The following is a 24762-nucleotide window of genomic DNA, read 5'->3' on the forward strand; positions in this document are numbered from 1 at the left end:
CAAAGTCATACAGGTAGGAAATGCGAAAGTAAGGATTAAAAGACCAGATCTGCGGTGGCTGGGTGGCTCAGTCAGTTAAGCATCTGCCTTCGGCTCAGGTCATGATTCTAGGAACCTGAGATCAAGCCCTGCTTTGGGCTCCCTGCTCAGTGGGGAGCCTGCTTCTCCCTCTCCCTCTGCCTACTGCTCTGCCTACTTGTGCGCTCTGGCAAAAAAAAAAAAATCTTTTAAATAAATAAAATAAAAGACCAGATCTTCCCACTACTAATCCAGAACTGTTCCCACTTGCCATCTTAAAGATATAGATATATATGGTTTTTGGTACATTTGTCTTAAAACATTTCCTCCTCTTTTGGAAATAAATTTATTGACACCTTTATAATCTAAGGTCTTTCTCTTATTTTCAGCAAGAATGATCTGTCTGAACAAAATGTAATTATGTAGATAAAACAGCTTGGAGAAAAACCCTACTGTTAATGCTTCCTAAACTAGATAACCTATGTGGAGCTATTTTATATTTTACTTATCTATAAAATGGTTCTTTTTAACTAACAGATGCTAGCAAGAATGGGCTGCAATTAAGATAATCTTTTCATCTCTAACACCTAATAAACACTGAAGTAGCTCTTATGAAATCTCTGGAACCTTCTCCCAGAAAGTAAGCATGGTACTACCAGCACATTAAAGATGCTTCTAATTGATTAACTAATTATTTTGTTATGGAATTGCGTTAGCAACATTGTTGTTCATGTTTACTAATCTTAGTTTTCCTCATACTTTAGTGGCTATTTAAAAATAATATTGATCACATTTTAATCAATCTTCATTCAATAGGACATCATGGAAAGCAAATTTATAAATTAAGTGCATTAAAATAACAGGCATTTAGCATGATTACTAGAGACATTATTTTGCATTCAAAGATAAAACTTCAGTAGAATATTTGGTGTGATTAAATAATCATGAGCAGCGTGTTTTGCTTTTCAATACCTAAGCAGTATAGTTTTAACCCTACTGTTTGTGAACCATGGGCCTATTGTAAAGATATAAATTTTATTTTTCTTCAAGTAGATATTTATTTTTATTCTCAGAGTACATGAGGCAAGAAATAAAAGCTAAATTAAGAATAATTTTATGACCCAAATACATTTTCATATGTTTTACAAAAATCGTACAAAATTCATGTTGGTGCAAATAGATTTTCTGTATTTGTCAATACCTCTGTCTGTCATTCTCTCCATCTTTCAATTAGCCTTCTGCCCTTAAATTATAGTTACAGGATATTGTCAACCCAATGTACCCAAATGCTTATGACAAACATTATGAACCACTACCAATGTTTGCCAAAATGAAAACAAGCACCATCATAATACATTGGAATAGCAGAGTGGAAAATTGGGGTTTGGGCCCAGCAGTGCTGATTACTGTTTGTGTTACCTTGAACAACTTACTTTATCCTTTAAAATCCAAATTTCTCTAGCCAATTGCAAGAATGAAATGAAACCATGTAAGTATATGTGCTTTGAACAATTTAAAAGTAGCAAATAAATGTAAGGTACCTGTAGTATAAATAATGATATGATGATGATGATGATGGTGATGATGATAGACAGACTTTCTGACCCATTAAGACACTAAGACTAAAGAAGATGTAGAGGTTTTGTATACAATACGTATTCAACAAATAATTGTATTGAGAATGAAAATGATTTGCCATGTTTAACAGTCAGCTAATGCTGTTTTCACTCAGGAAATTACATGTAGAAAGCAGGTAACAAGTTAATATTGTAAGGATAATTGCAAAATATTTCAGTTGACAGTAATCCATAAGTGACTAGTTTGTATACTGACATTTGTTCCTTGCAGCTGGGTAGAACTTTGCCACTTGCAGGTTATATGCCTATAAGTGCATTTGTACCCACATGAGAGAGTTTGATTTGAGGTTGACAGCAAGGAAAGTAGGACATGAATCCCTTATCCATCCTGTGAACCTCAGTGCTGGCAGCATGGAAAGTAGGAGACTTTTTTTTTTTTTTTTTTACTCTTCCTGTAGATGAAGAAAGGAACAAATATACGTGTTCTATGAAGTAGCAATGCTTGCTACTCTAATTTGCTGCTTAATGATAGAGAGAATAGATGAAGGAAAGCAAATTCCTTCATTCTCGTGTCATGGGAGTGAAATTCGATTTTATCTTGGCAAGAGGTAGAATTGCTCTGCTGAAAGCATATCAAACTAAAATTTCCATGAAATATAAGAAAGGGATTGTGTCAAAATGCAAAGCAGTCAAGCATGTGATAAGCGCTATCTATCTATCTATTTATTTATGGGGGGTAGGGGCAGAGGGAGAGGGAGAGCGAGAATCTTAAGCAGGCTCCATGCCTGGCACAGAGCCTGATGGAGGCTCGATCCCACAACCCTGGGATCATGACCTGAGCCGAAATCAAGAGTCGGATGCTTAACCCACTGAGGCACCCAGACGCCCCCATGCTCATTTTAAAAATTACTTTTTATTTGAATATAGTTGACACACAATGTTACATTAGTTTTAGGTGTACAACACAGAGATTCAACTTCTCTATACATTCTGCTGTGCTCACCACAAGTGTAGCTACCATCCGTCACCATATAACCCTATTACCAATACCATTGACCTCATTCCCTACACTGTGCCTTTTATTCCCATGATGATGAGTGTTCTTTATAAGAAAAGCACTATGTACGGGAGCCTGGGTGGCTCAGTGGTTAAGCATCTGCCTTTGGCTCAGGTCACGGTCCTAGGGTCCTGGGATCGAGCCCCGCATTGGGCTCCCTGCTCCATGGGAAGCCTGCTTCTCCCTCTCCCTCTCCCTCTGCTTGTGTTCCCTCTCTCACTGTGTCTCTCTTTGTCAAATAAATAAATAAAATCTTTAAAAAAAAAAAAAAAAGAAAAGCACTATGTACCTTTTTTAAAGCACTATATACTTTTGATAAATAAACTGTGGGTTGTGTAGTGGTTCTCAATTATAAGCTAAACAAAGTAGAGTCCTGCTAAAAGTGCATAACATTCCAGGATGAAGTCAAAATGTTTCTCTGTCTGGTTTATTTGTTTACATTGCTTATCTGTATTTGCCACTTCCTCCCTTCCCTTGAATTTGAAAACATTCTGAGAGCAAGATCCACTTTCCTTCCCGTTATTTAGAATGGTGTTACATACAGGATGTAGACTACATAATTGTTATTGACCAGCTCTTCATTCATATGCTCTTGAATTTGGAAGCCAATTCTTAAAAATGTCAAAATTTCAATGACTTTTATAATCACAAAGACTTCTACTTCTTGTCAGCATAGCAGACCATAGAAATTCTCTTCCCAGGTAGAGGATAGAATTTTCCTTCTGAAATGCTGTTGGGGTTTCAAGAGGAAGATAAGAACCACTCTTCCAAAGAAGGATTGGGGGTGAGGAACAAAACAAAACAAAACAAAAAACAAAAAAAAAGAAAACTTTGAACTGGACTTGGGATTCTGAGTGGCAAGTCACCTGTAGGAGCAGGGTTATACCGAGCATGGAGTTCAATAGCAGCCTTGCCTTCCGGTTAATGAATCTTGCCCCTGCACCAGTGCATTGAAACAGGGCTTATAATTGAGTCAAGACCCTCAAGGCAGAATGTGGTGGTTTTACGTTGGTAGAATTCTCTATTTGTAGATGCAGATCCTTTCTGGAGAAAAGCATCCCCAATTCAGGCCTTCTGGAATCCTCAGATTAAGATCAAACAATTAATTAGTTAAAGAAAACTCAAAGATCACTAAGACCCCAAGGAATTAACCACCATGAGGGAGAGCAGAAACAAAATATTTAGACCTTCAAAGACTATAGATACTGAAATGTCCGAAACAGAATACAGAATAGCTCTGTATGAAATATTTAAGAAATAGATAATAGAGTGGTCTTGAAAAGAATTCTTGAAATCAAAGCTCAAAGGTTAGATTATAGCAAGTTGGTCACAGATGAGAATATTAATGAAATTGAAGATACATGCGAGCAAATTACCTAGAATGCCATGTGGAAAAGGAAAATGAGGAACATGACAGAGAAGTTAAGAAAACTGGAAAATACAATGAGAATATGTAATATCTATTCAGACCCCAAACATTGAGAACAGAATAGTGAATATTGCAGAATTTTCTAGGATGATTAGAAGATGCACAGTATAATATATCCCACATTGAATAAATAAATAGAAATCTATATGCAGGTTCAGTATTGTATATTACAGGAAACCGGAGGCAAGATGATAACCTAAAAACAGCCAGAAAGAAAACTTACCTATGAAGAATGCTAATTTGAACAAGAGCACATAAAATTAGCACAACCCTGAAAGACACAAGATAATGAAATAATATCTTTAAGATGTTAAAAGAAGGGGCACCTGGGTGGTTCAGATGGTTAAGCTTCTGTGTTCGTTCAGCTCAGGCCATGATCCCAGGGTCCTAGGATCGAGCACCACGTCGGGCCCCCTGTTCAGTGGGGACGGTGCTTTTCCCTCTCCCCTCTACACCCCACTCATGCTCTCTTGTCAAATGAATAAATCTTTAAAAAAAAAAGAAAAGATGTTAAAAGAAAATTTCTGTAATACTCTCTTAGCATTTGGGAATATTTTTCAACAATGTTGGTAAAATAAAGACACATTATATAATCAAAAATTGAAAAATATTACCATCAACAATCTTTTACTAAAGAAACCTTTTCTAAAAGCATCTGCTTTAGGAAGAATGGAAATTCCAAAAAGAGAAACTAAGATGCAAGAAGGAGTGGCAAGCAAATAAAACACCAAACATGGATATAAGTCTAAATGAACATTATGTAATCTAATGACAGTGATGATTTTTGTGCGTTTCATGTTGGGGCCTAGGATGATGCAGCATGTTATTCACCTGTCCCCACTTGACTTCAGCCAAAGATATATGGCAGAAGGGAACTTTTTCCCTGGGTGTGTGGGACTTTTTTTTTTGGCTTATGCCAATGGGGGAGCCCAACATAAGCATGGTGTTACAATATATTTCAAATATAATATCTAAACACATAAAATATAGTAACATATTATGTAAGTAAAGATATATAATAATAAACAATGAAATTTATGCTTGTGAACATCATGGAACACTTCTTAGAACTCTGAAACTAACCATTGCCAATAACTTCCATCTACCTCTGTGCTTTTTCTCTATCCCATCCCCTTGTCTCTCCCCACAAGAGATAATCACTATTTGAATCACCACACTGAATACTGAAATTTAGTTTGTAACTATAAAATAATACTACTGGTTATCATGTTAAATCCATGGTTCTTTTAATTTACTTAACATATACATTTATTTTTCATTTATTAAATTCTATTGAGTTGGACACTAAATAAAAACGTGATCAATATTGTTTTTAGCTAGCCATTGAAGTACAAGGAAAATTAAGATTACAAAACATGAACTACAAAGCCCCTAGAGCAATCTAATAACAAAATTAAGAAATGTGTTAATTATTAGAAACATCTTAGGACATGCTTTTGGTATCTTGCTTGCTTTCTTGGTGAAAGTTCCAGAGTCTTAAGTAATAGCTAATTTAGTGCTTAAAGTTAGTTGTTAACAAGTGGAGAATATCTTTTTTTTTCTTGTTTTATTTTTTCCTCTCCTCCCCTATATTCCTCTGTTTTGTTTCTTAAATTCCACGTATCAGTGAGATCATATGATAATTGTGTTTCTCTGATTGACTTATTTCGCTTAGCATGATACCCTCTAGTTCCATCCACGTTGTTGGAAATGGCAAGATTTTATTTTTTTTATGGCTGTGTAATATTCCATTGTATGTTTATCCCACATCTTCTTTATCTATATCTTTAAAAAAACTAACTTTACTAAAACAGTTATCCCAACTAAAGCCCATTTTTACTAGTATTTGTTAATAAAATTGTTGTATTGTTTTCTCCTTGGTACTGTCAGGACTGTCTTAGTCACCCCAAAAGGCCTGGTTCTCACAGGTCATCCATCATGCCTAGAATCTAATCCCCATAAAACTGCATGTATCCCTCTTTTGCCCGCATCACCTATCACTTTACAACTCTTGAAATATTTTACTAACTTTGGTCTCCTAAGGGAGCCCTCTTGCCTGGTTGCTGTTTTCTGTAACCCAGCGAATTCGTTCAAACATCCCACGACCTGATTACCATCTCCAGCTGTGGCACCAACATCCCAGATGCTTTAGCCACACCCAGGACCTACAATCCATAGAAATCACCAGTGTTTCAATGTCCTTGACCACATTATGCCTCACATACCTCCTTATTTAAATAAATTCCAAGATCAGTCATGATAATCATTCCTTTGCTTCTTTTTGTCTCATCATACTTGTTGGCCAAATCAACACCTGGCTACATCCATCTCTGCCTGCTCTATGTCTGCATCTTGAAGCTAAACATAGCTAGAGAAAAACACAACTCATTTTAAAGTTCAATAACACTGGCCTCAAGTGAGCCCTTAGTGCTGGGTGGCAGTCATGTTATAATTTTCTAGTCCATTCTTTCTGATATTTTTCTAGATAACTTCATACTTTGCTCTCGCATCTAAAATTTCCAACATCTTTTTCCCCATCATCTCACTCAACTGATACCCTTGTATCCTTTTTTATAGAGAATGCAGAAGTAATCAGAACTTTCACAAGCGTCCATCCCCCCATGTAACCATCTATTGGCATTTGTGCCTTTAAATGATACCTTTTTTCCTACTGTTATAAACTGTCTATACTTCTAACTCAAAGAGCCTCTTCCTTTCTTCACTAGATGCCTCTCTTCTTAACTATTGAAGGAAATTAGTCCTGCAGTTACTTGCCTCCTGTCTCTCTCTCTCTCTCAGTCTCCCTCTCTTTCACTGTCTCTCCTGTATTAACAAACTTTTCCTTTCTACTGAAATATCCCATCAACAATTAAACATCACGTTATCTCTCCCCAAATTGAAAAGCAAAAAGCCTCTCAAGCCTACTTATGCCTCTAGCTATCACTCCATTTTCCTCCTTCCCTTTATAGCAAAGCTTTCCATTTTCATTTGGACCTACTCCAGGCAGCCTTTTTCTCCAGTGATGTCACCAAAGCTGCTCTTGTCAAAGTTACTGGAACAACACTCAAAAACATTAAATCCATTTGTTCTCAGTTCTAATTTTACTTGTCCTATCAGTAGCATTTGACACAGATGATTACTCATTCCTCCTGAAAACACTTTCTTGACTTGGTTTCCAGATTCTTAGCTCTGGTTCCTCTTAACCTTCATCCCCCTGACTTGTTCTTTCCCATCCATCCAATCTCTTGACCTTGGATTTCTTTCTTTTTTCTTGACCTGCTATTCTCTGTATCATCACTTTCTCAGAGATCTTATCTTCTCTCATGGCTTTAAATAGCATTGATATACTGATGGCTCCCCAATTTAAATCTCCAGCTGAGATCTCTTCATTGGACTCCAGACTAATCTCCCCAGTGTTTACATAGTATCTATACTTGTACAGACCCATCAAGCTACTAGTTCAGAATTGAACTCATGATCTTCTTCCCACGCCTTCTTGTCCCATGGTCTTTCCCATTGCAGCAAATCGCGTCATTCTTCTAATTGCATAGGCCAACTTCCACTGCTACTATCCTTGTCAAGGACATCAGCATCACTGCTGAGCTATAATAGTGCAGTTGACTCCTTCATTAGTCTGCTTTCAAAACAGCATTCAAAGCGTGGGAGACCATGCCACTCCTTGTGCTATTTACTTCCTCGCCTCCTTCAATTCTACACTCAAATGCTGTCTTCTCTTAAGACCTTTAGAGATCTTCCTATTTAATATTGTATATGAGGGCTCAGCAAACTTTTGTTGTAGTGGACCAGGCAGTAAATATTTTAGGTTTTGCGGCTATAGGTCTCTGTTGCAGCTACTCAGTTGTGCTTTTATAGCATGGAAGCAGCTATAGACAATGCATACATGATTAAATGTGGCTATTTTCCAAAAAAAACTTTATTTATGAGCATTGAAATTAGAATCTTATGTAATTTTCATGTGCTTTGATGTATTATTTTTCCTTTTGAGTAAAAGGGCTGGATATGACTCCCAGGCTGTGGTTTGTGGACCAGCCTCCTCACATACCTTCCTTCAACCTTATGTTTGCTATATTTTTTGTCCTTTCATGTATCACAATATAATATGCTATATATTTTGATTATATTTTTGTGTTTATTATCTGTGTCTTACAAATAAGATATAAGCTCCATGAGGCCCAGGATTTTTAACTGTTTTGTGTACTGCTGAATTTCCAGTGTAGGTGCTCAAAAATTAGATGTTGAATGAATGAAAAAATTATATTTTAAAAAGAAATAAAATTGGCGGGCGCCTGGGTGGCTCAGTTGGTTGGGCGACTGCCTTCGGCTCAGGTCATGATCCTGGAGTCCCAGGATCGAGTCCCACATCAGGCTCCCTGCTCAGCAGGGAGTCTGCTTCTCCCTCTGACCCTCCCCCCTCTCATGCTCTCTCTATCTCATTCTCTCAAATAAATAAAATCTTCAAAAAAAAAAAAAAAAGGAAATAAAATTGGCTATAAGGGATGAGATAGTTGAAGAACTCACATTTATTTTAGAAATTATAGTTTCAAGGATTACAGGAGAGATATCATTTTAACCATTTGCAGCCTGCAAAAGGCTCCATCTGTGACTTTCTCATTAAATTCTTCATTATTATTTCTTTGTTATAAATAATTTTTTCATCTCCCCTAAATCCCATCTATTTGGTAAGAGATAGCTTCATACATCCATTCCCCTTTTCATGGGATGGCCATGCTGTCTGGCTTCTCGTTGTTCCCAGGTTCTGGAGTTAAATAGACGTACAGCTTAGTCACGTGTACTCTGCTTCTCTGCTGGAGGCCGCTTTTTCACGTGGCCACTATAAGTGATCATATTCCATAGCATCCTGGACTTAATTTCATAAGAATATTGACTTTATAATTACCATTTCATTCCTACTTCTCTTGGATGAACCAAAGGAGTTAACAAAGTTCTTCAACTTCTGTCTTTGACTGAAGTAAAAAGAAGTGTTAAATTATAGGCATTAGAGCATAGCTTAATTTCTATGAGCCATTTCAAGATACTGAAATTGGATTTAATTATTATAGGTAATGGACATTAAACATTTACGAGATAAATGGCCTGTAGTTTAATTAGTTAGCGAAGTATTAATAAGATAATTTGTTTTAAAGAATAACTAATATGTAATAACAGAAAAAGATCTTGCTTCTGGTTTCTTATATGAAAGAATTAAAAAGCTGTGCTTTTCTTGTACTTCTAGAAAAGACCTTTGTGTTTTACTTGTTCAACATAAATCATAGGTAGAGGTGATATATGGCCAAGTTTTTCTGTAGTTCAATATCAGATCACTATTCAAGATTGTTTTATTGTCAATACAAAATGATGTTTTTTGAGGAGGTAAAAATGTATTACTGTGTGATTTTGTAAACATAGTTGACATGTATCACATAATCATTATGGTTCCCTAACTCAGTATGGAAGATGAGTCTAAAAGAAATCAGAGTTAGCATATGAGTATTAATCATTGGGTTCAAAATAATTTATCTTGTTCTTACTTCCTCTTCAAGTCCCGTCTGGGTTGTTATTTGTGGTATATGAGTGAATAAGTATCCAATAAATATATCTGAGGCCAGCAATTGCTTGGACTCTGGGTCTGTGTGATTGCTTTATTGATTGCTTGTTATTTGCTTGCTTCCTTGTTTTATATTAAGTGGATAGACCAAGGAAGGGAGGCAAGAAAGTAAGGGTGTAGCATTTTTAAAAATAGAGTTGCTCAGAGAAGAGATGAGACATTGGTAGAGTAGGTAACAGCAATACCAAATCAGTATTATATACAATTTAGGAAGCTATTATGGAGAAAAATGTCATCAAGCCCATCTTTAAAACCGTCTTAAAGATATAAAAATGTGCTAACTGTACGGGCTCTAAATTAGATGATTGATGTAGTCTGAATGTGGCAATTTAGGGTATGAACATTTCAAAAATAAAGGCAAAATGTATAATTGAGTGTAGAGATCTTGAGGGTAATATGTGAGGTTATACTGTATGAGTTGCAGAAGTTCTGCCATTCAACCTCCCTTGATTTGCCATGAGTTTAGATACACACAAGCTATGCTTATTTTTACATTTTCAGCAGGTGTGACACTTTGGCAAGTGTATTGGCTTGGAGTACAGCATGGCTTCACCTTGACTGGTGTGTCCTGATGGAATATTTTCTGAAATGATGTGTGAAGACCTTGCATCATTATTTTTCCAAGCGTGTATCAACAAAGTCTTGGTCCTATAAAAGTGCAGATAGAATGCCAGGCATCAGACAGTGTGTTTACATTTTATTTTTAGTCTCTGGAAAGATTTATAGTTTCTGTAGGAATTGTTTTGCCCCTGTGCGTTATGTTTGATCTGATCATCCTAACTCAAGAGTGTTAACAAAACTTTCCATTTGCTGTGTGCGTGAAGCCTATGGTGACTTCTTTTCGTGAAACATGTTTCTTCATATTTGTTCTGTGGGTGGACAGTTGCTGCCTTCTTTTTTTTTTTTAATTTTTTATTGTTATGTTAATCACCATACATTACATCATTAGTTTTTGATGTAGCGTTCCATGATTCATTGTTTGTGCATAACACCCAGTGCTCCATGCTGCCTTCTGATATCATGTTGAAATGTGATTGATCTGAATGACACTGTCACCCTTGAGTGAATCCTGCTTCTTCACTCTATCTGCTTTGTCAAAGGAAAAAAATGTCTTACCCATCTTAGAGCGTGCATACGTACTCTAAATTTCATTTAATCCACTGTTTTGAGGTCTCTGACATGCTCATTTCCATGTTTATCTTTTTTAAAAAAATGATTATTTTCAGTAAGGCCTATTCGGGAATAAGGCTGTCATTTCAACAATATGCAAACTCTCTCAGTTGACCTCCATCTAATCACATCCACTTATTGGCAAACATAGAAGTCAATTGGAGATGTGATACATACATAGGTTAAAAACATTTTCCTGAATTTGATTGTCATGGCATCTGTTGAATCTTTACTCCTGTTGTAACATGCGTTTTATCAATGTAGTATGTCTTTTCTTTTTATTTAAATTGAATTAGCCAACATATAGTACATCATTAGTTTCAGATGTAGAGTACAGTAATTCATCAGTTGCATAGAACACCCAGTGCTCATCAACTTATCAAACTCAACACTCAATGTAGTATGTCTGTAGCTCTTGCTGCATTGTGTTTTTAAAAAATCAGATCATCAATTTGCATAGCAAAAAAGCCAGCCCTCCAAAAAAAGAAAAAAGGAAAAAAAGAAAAAATGTTTTTCTCTGCCTCTGTCTCCCAGGACAATTAAGTTCTTAAATATTATAAACTCAAATCTCAACTTCCAGTGTATCTCTGAGATACATTTTAATAACAACATGATTATCCCAGGGACATGTTTCAACTCCTTGGAATGAGCATCATTTTATTAGATATATTCAAACTCACGCTTTGCACATACACACGTGGATGGCCCATACAGCTGGAAATCCTTCTGCGTAATACCATTATGATTGAGAAAGCATGCACATGTTCTTCCCTCCCCTTCATACCAAAAAGAAATGAATAAAGTGTAGAGTGAATTATGTTGCTTAAATCATATTTGGAAACAGACAAGGAATTTGGTTCAAAGACAAGGAAAAGAAGATGCTGTAGGTTTTTGTAGCAGCTATCCACATTAGTAAGGGTAGACAGTTCTTGGTGTTTTTCAGATTTTGCCTATTGTGCAGATTCTTTCCTAAATTTCATTCCTTTAAGGTTTTTAACCTTCAATAAATTCTACTTATTTTCATTCTTCTAATCTGCATGCACTTTAGGTCATATATTTTCTCACTCATGTAGAACTTTTATTTGTAGTTGTACTTCAAATGATGAGCTACGTGCTTATTGCCAGTCAAGATAAATAGTGTTCTGATTGCCTTTTATAAAAGCTATGAGTGACAATTAGGTGGCGTGAGATCTAGGTTTCCCGTTTGGATCACGTGAGAGATGTTCTGAGGAAATTAAGGGCATCAGGAAAACCTGTCTTTGAAATAGGATCATGGCCAGTGAAGAATAGTTTCTGAGTTATAGTCTTAATTTAGTATGTGCACTTTAAAATCTGTTAGAAATAACTACCACCTTTGAAATGACTCTGTTACAGTCACTGTTTGCTCTCCCCCACCCACAGCTTTTGGCATTTTGATTGCCATAGAAATGAATAGCACTCCACATTGTGGCAATCACACCCATCATAAAAGTTAAATGAGCATTCTTGCAACACCCGCTGGGATGGGGCAGATGTAGGAGAGAAGGACTGAGCACACAGGATAAAATGTGTCACTGAGAAATGGAAACTACTCCCTTAATACAGCGTTGTGTCTTGCTTGTCACCTGTACCTCTTTTGTTTTATTAAAAGCTATTTCAAAAACGCAAATACTGTGTTGAAACTGAGAATCACGATGAATCATCTCTATTATCTGTCAGAATTTGCCTTGCCATTACTAGATCCCCCATGTTGTTTTCCCTTGCCGTGTGTACAATTTGGTAAATCTTTTTGCAGAGATACTTTATTCAAAATATGACTGTAGTCAAAATATGACTACAAAGAACTATCATTTCTGAATTGAGACCATTGCATTGCGTGTGGATTTTTGTTTTATCACAGAATTTTGTAACAGATCTTTTAGTTTATTATATCAATATTTCATTTTTTAATATGATTTTTTTTTTTTTGGTCCATTTTGATTTGGTCTCAGAAGGGTTACAGCATGGCTGTCACTGTTGACATCTTAATCTCCAAACTAATTGAAATTCAGACTCTTCTCTATTAGGGCTTCTGTCCATTGTTGGCTCTGTTCTCAGCGGTTTGCTGAAAACACTTTTAAAAAGTAACAAGTTGATTTTGACGTGACAACCAATTTCAAAAGTTTGTATGCCATTCGAAAGAATTAAAGACTCGAAGCAACCTGACAACTCATCTTGTCTAATAGCCTCGTAGCCATGAGGAAGTAATCTCCCCTCTCCTCCACAGCTCACCCTTCTAGGCGTGTCTGGTTCTTTTCTGTAGTAGAAAAATTTGTATTCATGCACTGAACTATAAACACCTTGAAGGCAGGGAATCCATCTGTGAAGTCCCCTGTAGTGCTTGGAACGATGCTTAGAACAATGAATGGATAACAGTTACGCTGACCTCGTAAATTTGAGGGGCATAAATGAGAGGTATGTACACCTCCGAATGGTTTGTGATAAATAGCAAGTGTGCAGTTAAAGTTAACTAAAACTGTATACAGACTAAAAAAATATTGTTCTTGTTCGGCACTTATCTAGAGTGTCTGACAGCAAACTTGACATAAAGTAGGTGCTTAGTAACTGTTTATTAAGTTACTTGGAGATCGGGCTAGAATTTACCTCTTCTAGGTCAGCTCTTTCTGCTAAATCATACATTTTTTTCCTTCTTTCAGCAAGCATTCATTGAGAATTTCTTTCATATGCCAGAGCCCGGCACTGGCACGATACAGAGAGTTAAAATAAGTTCACTGTCTGTTTCACTCTCCAGCAGAAGACAGATGCTTATAACAAGTAGATATAATTCATTGTGGTAAGTGTTGCAATTAATGTATATAGACAGTACTATGGGAACATAGAGAAGTAAACTATGAATAAGAGATTGTTAAACTCCTTTTTTAAATGAGCAGAAGTTGGCTGAAAAGAAAATGGAAGAAAGGCTTTGTCAGAGAAACAGTCTGACAAAAAATGAATGTTCAAAATGGCACATGGCAGAAATAGAAGCTTCACCCGGCTCACACAGAGGGTATATTGAGGGCTTGTTTTGGGTGCCACATAGTAACGGGTTTCTTAGCACTGGGCTGAAGAGTCTGGATTCTTTTCTGTAGGCACAGGTTGACCCTCTGAAACTCCATTTGTGTTTTAAAAAAATGGTCAAGTGGGAGATAGTTTGGGGTAAAGCAGGAATTGAAGATGGAAGGACAAAAGGAGACTGACAGAATTTAGGAACGGATGAGGTGATGTGTAGTAGACAGTGCCAGTAAAAATGGAGGGTGATAAAGAGAGGGCGAATATGAAACATACTGCTCACTTTAAATTTTCTTGTTGTCCCTAAGAAAAATAACTAAGAAGAAAGCCAGAAAGCAGATAAAGCCAGAGAAGCAGGCCATAAAGAAAGGTCAGTTCTGTGTGGGGCTAACTAGGAGCTGCGAGCCAGGATTTCATCCAGGATTCCCCAGCATTGTTGCAAGACCTTGTTGTGGATCCTGCTGCCCTTCTCTACTGCCCAGATTTCTGTCATCCTCCCACCCACTTTGAAAGTGCACCTCTACTGAGGATTTTCCATTTGGTGTATAACAGATTTTTCATCTTAGAAGCAGTGCTTATCCGATCGTCCGCCTTGGGAAAGTGACTCTGACCAGGAAAACATTAGGCCAGAGAGTCCTATTCAGGGGCTGTTTTGAGGTAGTGGGAGCTCTGTGTAATTACCTTTCAAATACCACCATGTAGGTGCCACCCTTACAAAACTTACTCCGTCTAAATGTTAAAGAACAGATGGATCACTGAAAAGAAAAAAGAAGAAGCTAATAAACATGAAAATGTTACTGGCCTTTGTAGTAATCAGGGAAAAAGAAATCAAACACAGAATAAAATGCTATTTTACCACATTCAATTTGCAGAAATTAAAGAGACAATGTCAAGTGTCATTAAGGATATGAAATAAAGGGACCCCTGTTCCATGTTGATGCCGATGCATTGATACAACCACACTGAAGAACAGTTTGATAATGTCTGGCAAGGTTGCAGATCCTCTGTGATCCAGGAGTTCCAATCCTCAAAACTCTCTCAATAAATACGGGTAGAGATAGTCACAAGAATATGGATAGCAGCCTTCTTTCAAAGAAAAGTTCATCCTTAAGAGAATGGGTAGTCATTCAATGGAATTCATGTAAAAGAACTAAACCTTACATATATCAACATGGATTAATCTGAAAAACAAAATGATGAGCAAAAAATCCAGGTTTCTTGTTGCGTGCTTGGCAGGATGACATCTCTTGATATGTGATGACAAATTTATGAAATTAAAACTTATAAATATGTAAGATTATACATTTATTATGGGTACAGGAAAAATAAAAGTGTAAAATGTACATTGGAACGATAAATACCAACTTCGGGATAGTGCTTTTCTTGGGAGACTGGGGGTGAGTTCAGGAATAGGATAGCGAGAGATATTTGGGGGTTTCAGTTGTCTTTATAAAGTTTAATTTGTTAGTTAAGTACACAGTTTTTGTGTATTCTCGGAAACTTTTGTTTGTATACCTACAATATTTATAGTAAAAACCCTGCATATGGCTTTACTCATGTGTTCATTTATTTAATCTGTAACCTGTTAATCTGTTCAGCTACCCATTCACTTACTCTTCTTTCTCAAAATGATTTTATTTAAATAATCCAAGAAATGGTGATTAGGGCTTAAACCAAGTAGGGAGAAAAGGACCAAGTATAATCAGAAGACAAATTGAAGGGAGATAACTGGGTAAAATTGTCAAGACTTAACAGCTGGATGTACGTATATATGTGTGTATGAAGGAAGGCAAGGAATCAAGGATAATTTATTCAGGTTTCTAGCTTGGCATTGACCGTTAAGCATGCCAGTGAGATAGAGGAGAAGGAATGATGTTGGAGCGGAGGGGGAATAAGATATAAAACTTTGAGTTCATGGTACCCTTTTTTTCCCCATAAGCCTGAGATAATCTTTAATTCAGTAATTATTTACTAAATACCTGCCATGTACAAGGCACAATAAGTAGAAAGAGATCCTTTAAAATGATGCATAAATACTCTTTTTCATGAATATGTTTTTTTAAAGTTTATACCATTATTTTTTAAGCATCATGGTACCGTTACTGCTCCAGTAAATTCAATTGGGTAAGCAATTTCAACTGAATGAATACAGTTGAATAGTAGTATGTAGCCTTCGTTAAGTTATTCAGTAACTATCTGAAAAAGAATGAGAATCCATTAAAAATTTTAGCCTGGGTAAAGTCATTTAAGTTTGCAAATTATATTCAGAAGTTAAAAGTGGTTATCTTAAAAACATCCCCCAAATTTAGTGTATTAATTAAGAGCTGGATAAGGCTAACCTCAGAAATTCTTCCTCAAAAGTTATTTAGTTCATACAACAGTGAATATGTGACTAAATGGATGAATTCAGCAACACTTTGAATGGAAATAAACAGATTTATAAAATTAGAAATATTGGTCAAATACTTCTATCTTCATTTTTTTTTATTATGTTATGTCAGTCACCATATAGTACATCATTAGTTTTTGATGTCGTGTTCCATGATTCATTGTTTGTGTATTTTTTCAAAGCTTCTGTTGCCTATTGATTTACCTTCACCAAAGGGAAGTGGTTCACAGGGACTAATGGGGTAAGAAGACCCAATTGTGTGGATTTCCAACTCCTGCCTAATTGGACCATCTCAACCAATCCCTTTTCCTTTTTCTAGGCTCTACTCAAGTCCTCTCTTTAAAGTTCTATGTTTTAGTCCTGTTCTCAGTGGAAACATGAGTGCCCAATCCTCAATCCCCATATGGTTTTACTATTCCTCCTCCGTAGATACTCTCCCAGACTACATAATAGGCAAAGGTCAGGAAAATAACATTGTCTTCTAATCCTGTGTGCTCGGGATAGCCTGTGAGCTCACCTGAGTTCCTTGGGAGCCTCAAAGGTGTTGGACTGGAATCAGACCTGCATAATTTTGCCTTTGCCCTGCCCCACCCCAATATACACCTATTATTTGAATTTTGCTTATTTCCTCCAATGTTGGAGAAATAAGCCAAAGACCACAGTCAAGTAACTATAAAATCATAATTCCCCAGAGACTTGAAAAAGACGTCATCTGTTGCCTCAGTATGGCTACCAGTCAGCCCCTTTGATGTCAAGCATCTGTCCTCCTCAAGGAAACGAGAAAGGTCTGGTTCTCCTTTCTAGTCTGTGATGTGGGAGGTGGTACATTTGTTGCATGGAGCCACAAGCTCCATTTTTCTGGGTTGCGAGCTGCTGACTGTCTTTGTTAACATGCTGAACATTTCATCAGCTGTCTTTAATAAAAGAAGATGTGTATGAGGGAAGACGTCAGCAGTTGTGGTTGGGTTTCTGTTCCTCAGCCCATGAGTCACAGTAGGCAGAGAGCAATGACCCCAATGTGTCATCACACAGCCAGTCACCTGGACTTCTTGCATTTCAGTTATGTCGCTAGGTAGTCTTTAATTCTGTTAAAAACTTTTACATGCTCCTATTTGGTTATGAAAAGGCTTTTTATGCCCCCTCCTGTCTAATGATATATAGTCATTTTACAGCTTCTGTTAATAAAGTTTCATTTGAACATTTACTACTTTAAATAATTGCATGGCCAAAAGAATTCACTTTATGGGAGGAGAGACATTTGATCTGATAATCTTTGTTCTATAAGGGACTTCATCCTGCCATAGCAAACTCAAAAGTTGGAGAATAATATGATCTCAGATCAGGAAATAACCTCTAGAACACTGCTTCTCAGAGTGTAACGAGCGTACAAAACACCTGGGGATCTTGTTAAAATTCAGATTCTGATTCGCCAGTTGGCACCTGAAATTCTGCATTTCTACCCAGCTCCCAGGGGATGCGGAGGCCACTCCTGAACTAGAGGCAAGGCTGCAGGCATTCAGTCCCTTGGGCATCCAGTAAGGTACCTCTGGTCACTGCTGGGAAGGCTTGTCTTTGAAGAGAGAAAACAACCAAATAACAAAAAGTAGTCTATATCTAGTTTTATTCGTAAATTTCTAACAAACACGTGAAACTGTTTATGTCAAAATAACTGTTGACACTTTCAAGCCGTTACCTGAGGCAGTGATACCTGTTACTTAGGTCATGTTTGAGCCTACATGCAAATTCACTCAGTTTCCACTCACTCAAACGAGAAGCTATAGTGATTTTTTTTTTTAATTTTATTTATTTATTTATTTGTCAGATTGAGAGAAAGAGAGCACAAGCAGGGGGAGCGGCAGGCAGAGGGAGAAGCAGGCTCCCTGCCGAGCAGGGAGTCCCATGGGGGGCTCGATCCCAGGACCTTGAGATCACGACCTGAGCTGAAGGCAGACGCTTAACCGACTGAGCCACCCAGGCGCCCCTATAGTGATGTTTTAGAAAGCATTGCATAATGATGTATGTTTGTAGGTTTTGAAAATAAAAAAACTTTTTTTTTTACTGTAGTAAGATAGACATGTTCAAACCAAAATGTTACATCTAAACATAGAAATCGCTAGCTGCTTAAAAATATTATGTTCTTAAATATATACACTTTTAGTTTACTTGGCTTTTTACTCTTTTAAGGAACACAATGAGTATATGTAAACTTTTATGGGATCTGTTATCCCATTTTAACTTCATAATGTCAATTTTTGATTATTTTTGTTTAATGAGTAACATGCTAGGGTGGATAATGCAAAATTAAACTTATTCCAAAAATGCTATTATAATTAACATTCAGAACTCATTTTGATGACCAATTTAACTTCCTAATTGTGTTTTTCTTTTAGAATAATATTCAGTTTTCCCTTTTCATCATTTGATGGCAGGGGGGTGTCTCCAAAGTATTCCAGGGACAAAAGAACCCGGCTGCGAGTCAGAAACAATAGTAAAGCCTATTTCTGTGGCTGGGCCTACTTCACCACACGTTTTCACATCTCTCCCTTCCAGCGTTAGCCTGAGAAATGCCACACAGCAGGGAAGGGTGGTAGAACCAGGTCACAGGTCCACAGCGCTGGCTCTCCGTGGTCACTCAGCCACACTGACAGGAGATTCTGCTTTGTGTTTCTGAGATGATAAAGAGACAGAAAAGAAGAGGGAAAAGGCAATAATGTTGTAGTCTCATATAATCCCAGCAGCAGTTCTACGAAGCAAGGACTGTTATCATCCCATTTCTGGAAGAAACTGAAGTCTCGGGTGTTCACTCAACTTGCCCAAGTGCACACAGCTCTGGGCAGAACTGGCACCGGCACGTAGGCATTGTGACTCTGTGACTTTAGAGTGTTTTTAATAATCCCTTTGAATGGTAATTATAGTGAGGCACAGATACTTTGATAATAAAGTGATTCAAGAAATAATGACGATCCCACAGAGCCATCTGGTTTCTCTCAGCCCCCGTCCCTCTCCAACCATGGTCCTCCCTCCCCATATCCGCTCTTCCCACTCAGGAAAGCGGAAGTCTGAACATTTTATCTACTTAGCATCTCTAGTAATTCGGGCTGTGAACGCACTTTGCCATCAATTTAGTAGCTGTTTATCGATAGTTGTGCTAAGCTCTGTGAGGGAATATAATTCAGAAATGTGTCTAGGCTTCCAGAAACTCAAGATAATAATGGGCAGAATGATAACAAAGTTCTTTTGGGAAGATAGAGGAGGTGTCATTTTAGGTTCCCAGGGTGGAGCTTCGTGGTACATGTAATTTAGAGCTATGTTTATTTGGATTGGGGCTTAAAATTAGAAATTGACCATCTGTATTTTCCTTGATAAGTATGGAGTCATCCTGACCAAAAGGTTTTTGAAGGTCGGGAATAGCTTATATTTGCAACATTATTTCTGGAAAAGAAAAAAAGGATGTAGAAAAGTTTGAAAATAATGCCCCGTAGTTGAGGACTTAAGAGAATTTTGCTATACACCCAGAGACATATTATGTAGCCATTGAAATAAATATTATAAAGTATGTATAACAGCATAAAAATCATAACCATGCATGTGCTATACCTCAAGCAGAATAAAAGGAGGAAAAGTATGATAGGGGACCTCACCAAGGTCACAGTCGGTGGTTGAGCAAGAATTCAAATCTAGACCTCTTAAAATCTAAATCTGATCATCTCTTTCCAGTTGGTTTATTCTGAGCTATTCAGCCCTGCCCCCAGCATTGTTTTTGGTTCAGAAATAATTGTTTTTACAGTAAAGAGTGGAGTCACATGAATTCAGCTGAAAAATGCACGCATTTTGTGAAAATACTAAATTGTAAAAATAATTGTGAATTACTTTACACTGCATCACAGAGTTGCCAGGACAATTACTAGTTGACACCATCTGTAAAATGAAAACACAATCTTAGCATAAACATTTTTAGTTTTATCTGATATTTGAAATATGCATTTGTGTAACTGCCAAAACATTAGCTGCTTTGTGTTAGCCAGAAAGTTCCAGCGACAAGACCAGAGCAGAACAGCCTTTATTTGTAGATAGCAAGCAAAGTATTTTTTCCTTTGGGAAAGACTTCTGTTGTTGTTAACTAATGTCTGAGAATTTAGGGATGGAGACCCTTGTATTAAATTAATGGTACATAACTCATTTTTTTTTTTTTAACTTGGCCTTTCAGACGATAACTTTGTATTGCAAATATCACCCATTACAAAAAATTTTGTGTTTGAGAATCACAACTACTTTTAAACAAATAATATAAAACGTTTCTTACAGAAGTTACATTTTTCTGCACTACATTGTATCTGTTTTGGTATGTTTTTACTTTGCTGTATTTATAATAAACATTCACCATTAGAAGTTTAAAAAATTGACTTGAAAATGAGAGCTTTGTCTCATTAAACTACTTGGATTAGATTTGGAAAGGGTGTTAGTGGTTACATTTGAATTTTTTTTCAGGGTTTTTACCCTGAAAACATCAGTAAAATTTTACAATTTTTTAACTTATTTACTTATGTTTGCCTAAATAGCCTGGAATATTGCTAAGGAGAAGAAACAAAGAGTGGGTGGACGTAGATTTGTCAACTTTTCCAACTTAATATTTCTTGGCATTGAGTTGAAAAAAGAAAGTTCAGTTCTATCTGAAAATGTAGGACTTTTAACTTTTTTCTTAGGAAAGTACAGTCTGACTAGGTTACTAGGTTTTCGTATGTAACCTATGCTTTCTCATTAAAGAAGAATTATTTTTCTAGCTGCCTGCCCTATTTAACGCACAAAGTACACCAGCTGTTTGAAAACTTTTTTTTTTCTTCCTAGTTATCTTGGTCTATTTGTATAGATTACTAAATTGCTTCCATAAAATGCCTCCAGACATAAGGGAGTCATTTGCATAAGTGGATGAAGATTTTTGTCTTCCATGAAGGAAAGCTTGAAACAAGCCTCTTAATCATTCTCCTCCTTCTCTCTGGTTCCAGTATCCGGCAGCTCTGATGAACCTGGGGGCTATTCTCCATCTCAATGGCCGGCTCCAAAAGGCTGAGGCCAACTACCTGCGGGCGCTGCAGCTCAAGCCGGATGACGTCATCACGCAGTCCAATCTCCGCAAACTGTGGAACATCATGGAAAAGCAAGGCTTAAAGACTTCCAAGACCTGACACTGGAGGGCAGTACCTCGCCCTCCTCCATATTTGAAAGCTGGCTTCATTAAGGAACAGAACTTCCCAGCAGGGCTATGACAAGAGCTAGTATGGACTTCAAGACGGGGGGCAGAGGTCACTGAGGTCACTGCCACTTCTGGGAGTATTCACTTTGCTGTTGGCACAGCCGTTAACACCAAAAAGGGGAACATTGGAAACCTCCTGAAGGATGTAATTGTTACCCATAGAACTATAAACCGGAGCACTTAAAACAGGATCTTATGGCATTGGGGGGTGGGGATGGGGGGACAGGGAGGGAATCTAAGTTACAAATTTTGCTCATTTTTGAAATCTAATTTAGAAATTATATTGTTCCTTAAACACTGTGAGAGGAAGTCAGAGTGTCTATTCAGCCCTGGTAGACTATTAAGATCAAGTGTTAATAGGGAGTGATTCAAGTGTGGTATGAATCCCAGTGAGCTGGCTGGTTGTCCTGACGCTGCTGTCTTCCCTCTTTGGGACAGCCTGCTTATCAGTTTCTGAAACTTAGGGGGGAACAAATTTTTTTTTAAGTACGTAAGGATCTGTCAGAATCTATAGTTGTTTCCTGACTAGTGCACATAACATTTTATGATTTGGATATCACAGTCTTCGTTTCTTTTGGACAGCATTTGCTTTTCATGTTCTGAGCTGAGCTAACCACGTTTCGCACTGGTGTCGTGGGGGGGTTGGGGAGACCATATACGTGTCGGCAGGCATTTTTTATCTTAATGTCACTAACATATTCCCCCAAATTGCCTAGGCTTTTGAAATGGCTCTTTCTAGTTAATGCGCATGCTTATATAAGGATTACATCTAAAGAGCTTAAAAGTGTTCTAGTTCCGATAACTAACCAGCAGCTATTAGACAAAAGGGAAGATGCTATGAGCTTCCCAGATGTTACTGATTAAAAAACCAAGTCTGCGCAAAGGGTGTATAATAACGGTTGCCAATGATTTTATATTTTGGGAAGAGTTGGTATAAAATACTAATCACTTTCTGATAGGTTCCTAAACAGCAATGCTGATGTTTTTAAGGAATTATTTTTACTGTGTTTTGCTCTTCCTAAAAGACATCAGAAATGACTTATTTTAAGCGATAGTAGAGTATAGCATCATCAGTCTGTGTTTCTAGGTCTTCTGCTAAGTGCTTTTCACAGTTGAAAACTAATTTTCACTAGCATAATGGTATTTTATTTCTTTACCTGTTAGTAACCACTTCAGTGATCATTACATAAGTAAAAATGAAGTAGAGGAAAACATTTATTGAACATTCTTTAGACTTGCAAATTTCCTACTAAAAATTAACTTTGCAAAAAAAAAAGTTCACTATCAACTTCTTCATAGAGAAAGTAGCTATAGAGTACCCTACGTATTTATTTATTTATTATTCTACCATAGCAAAATAACAAAACAAAACTTGATTCATTAAGTCAGTTCTTTGCAACTGAAAATTAGCTTTCCCTCCTTTCTTTTAACACTTCATGTAAATATCGGTCAGCATCCCCACTAAAAGGAAGCTGGACATACAAATGCATCATATTATGTTTTCTCCATATCTTATATGTTTTGCTACATATCTGAATAAAGTGGGATAAAGGATTTAAAGTAGTGTTCCTATGGCATTAGTGTTTTTGTGAGAAGGGCAGATGTAGTGAGAGAGGTTTGTTGATGGCATTAATAAGAAGGCCCTCCCCTCCTAATGTGTATATTATTTTGTAAACATTTCATTGAAGGGGCCAAAAGTTAAATTATAACTAAATCACTGTGTTTTCAGAATGATATTTAACATTTAACAACAGCAAACCCGTGGTCAAACCAAAAATGTGGGTTGAAGTGTATTTTTCATCTTCTAGTGCATTGGCAATTGCTAAAAAACAAATAAATAAATAAGTAAATAAATAAGGAATTTAATATAAGGATATAGAGATAAATTCAATGTCTAACATTTTTATTTATTTAAATAGTTATTGACCTATGACGACTTCCTAGTCTTAACATTTTATGTCTTTTTGTTGTTAATGTTCTTCCTTTCAGACACTTGGTTCTTAATAGGTTCACTGATTGCACACAGTAGAGGCACTTCATGTTGACCCAGTTCCCAAGTAGCATTAATAATTGGGCCTGTGTCATAAAATGCATGGATCTTTAATAGCTAAATGTCCCTGACACCTTTCACTACAGGGCTGGGCTTAGTAACTGACCAACTTGGGGGGAGGTGGGTGGGGGGTTGCTAAAGAACACGGTCAAAAAATGTCTCCGCTCAGGGATTTATGGTGGATTATTGCAGACAGTGCTAAAACTATAGAGCACAAGACAAGTTTACTAAATTAAAGTTTTATTTTTTGAGAAACTGTTATTTGTATAAATTATCAAGATTTGTAGGCTTTCCTTTTGTAGAAATAATTGTTTTATGTGCCAGAGAATTTCAATTTTGTTTTCAACAATAAAGCATTGATAACAAATATGTTGTGTAAGCCTTTTTAAAAATCTTCTACAGCAACAACACTTAACGCTCTTGTGGATTTTAACAGAAATTGGAAAAAGTATTTAAAAGATAGGGATTGAGAAGCAAACAGAGACACATCAAGGCTAATGTATAACCAATAATAATTAATTTGTAATAGTTATAATAATATTAAGGGCTGCCTGTAACATCAGATTTGCCACTTTCCAAAAATGATGACATAATTTTTGCTTTGTTTTATTGATGAACTGTAGAAAAGTGTTAGGAAATAGCCCAAGCACATTTGGTCATTTGGTTAAAATGGTCATATTTAGGGGCGCCCAGGTGGCTCAGTCGGTTACACAACTGCCTTCAGCTCAGGTCATGATCTCAGGGTCCTGGGATCGAGCCCCCCGTCAGGCTCCCTGCTCAATGGGGAGCCTGCTTCTCCCTCTCCCCCTCCTCACCCGCACCTCTGCTCTCTCTCACTCTCTATCTCAGTAAATAAAATCTTTAAAAAAAATGTTCATATTTAGAAGACCCTGATTCTCTAGTCCTGATCCTAGAAGAAAGCACAACCCTATTCTGTTGAGAGACATGGGTATGGCACATTCAGGTATCAGTTATAAGAAAACCTTGCATCCTAGACAAGGTGCAAACTGGCAGAAAATTTGATCAGCTTGTTAAAATTGTCATTACATAATAACATAATTACATATTGTCTAATTCCTTTATTAAGGATAAAATTTGGGGTGCCTGGGTGGCTCAGTTGGTTAAGTGCCTGGCCTCAGCTCAGGTCATGATCCCTGGGCTCCACCCC

General features: G+C 37.0%; 1 protein-coding gene across 3 annotated transcripts in view; it reads left to right on the top strand.

Moving 5' to 3' along the window:
• Window positions 1-23961, top strand: part of TMTC2 (transmembrane O-mannosyltransferase targeting cadherins 2) — a 388107-nt gene extending 364146 nt beyond the window's left edge. For 2 of the 3 annotated variants that reach the window (XM_078076381.1, XM_078076384.1), the window contains one exon: window positions 21297-23961. In XM_078076381.1, coding sequence (XP_077932507.1) covers window positions 21297-21476 — 180 coding nt within the window. In that variant the 3' untranslated portion in view covers window positions 21477-23961. Of the gene's footprint in view, window positions 1-13552; window positions 13690-14212; window positions 14258-21296 lie in introns of those variants that run through there. The other variant, XM_078076382.1, reaches the window with a different exon arrangement.
• Window positions 23962-24762: the final 801 nt, after the last annotated feature.

The sequence above is a fragment of the Halichoerus grypus genome, chromosome 6 (genome assembly GCF_964656455.1).
Source record: "Halichoerus grypus chromosome 6, mHalGry1.hap1.1, whole genome shotgun sequence".
Lineage (NCBI taxonomy): Eukaryota > Metazoa > Chordata > Mammalia > Carnivora > Phocidae > Halichoerus > Halichoerus grypus.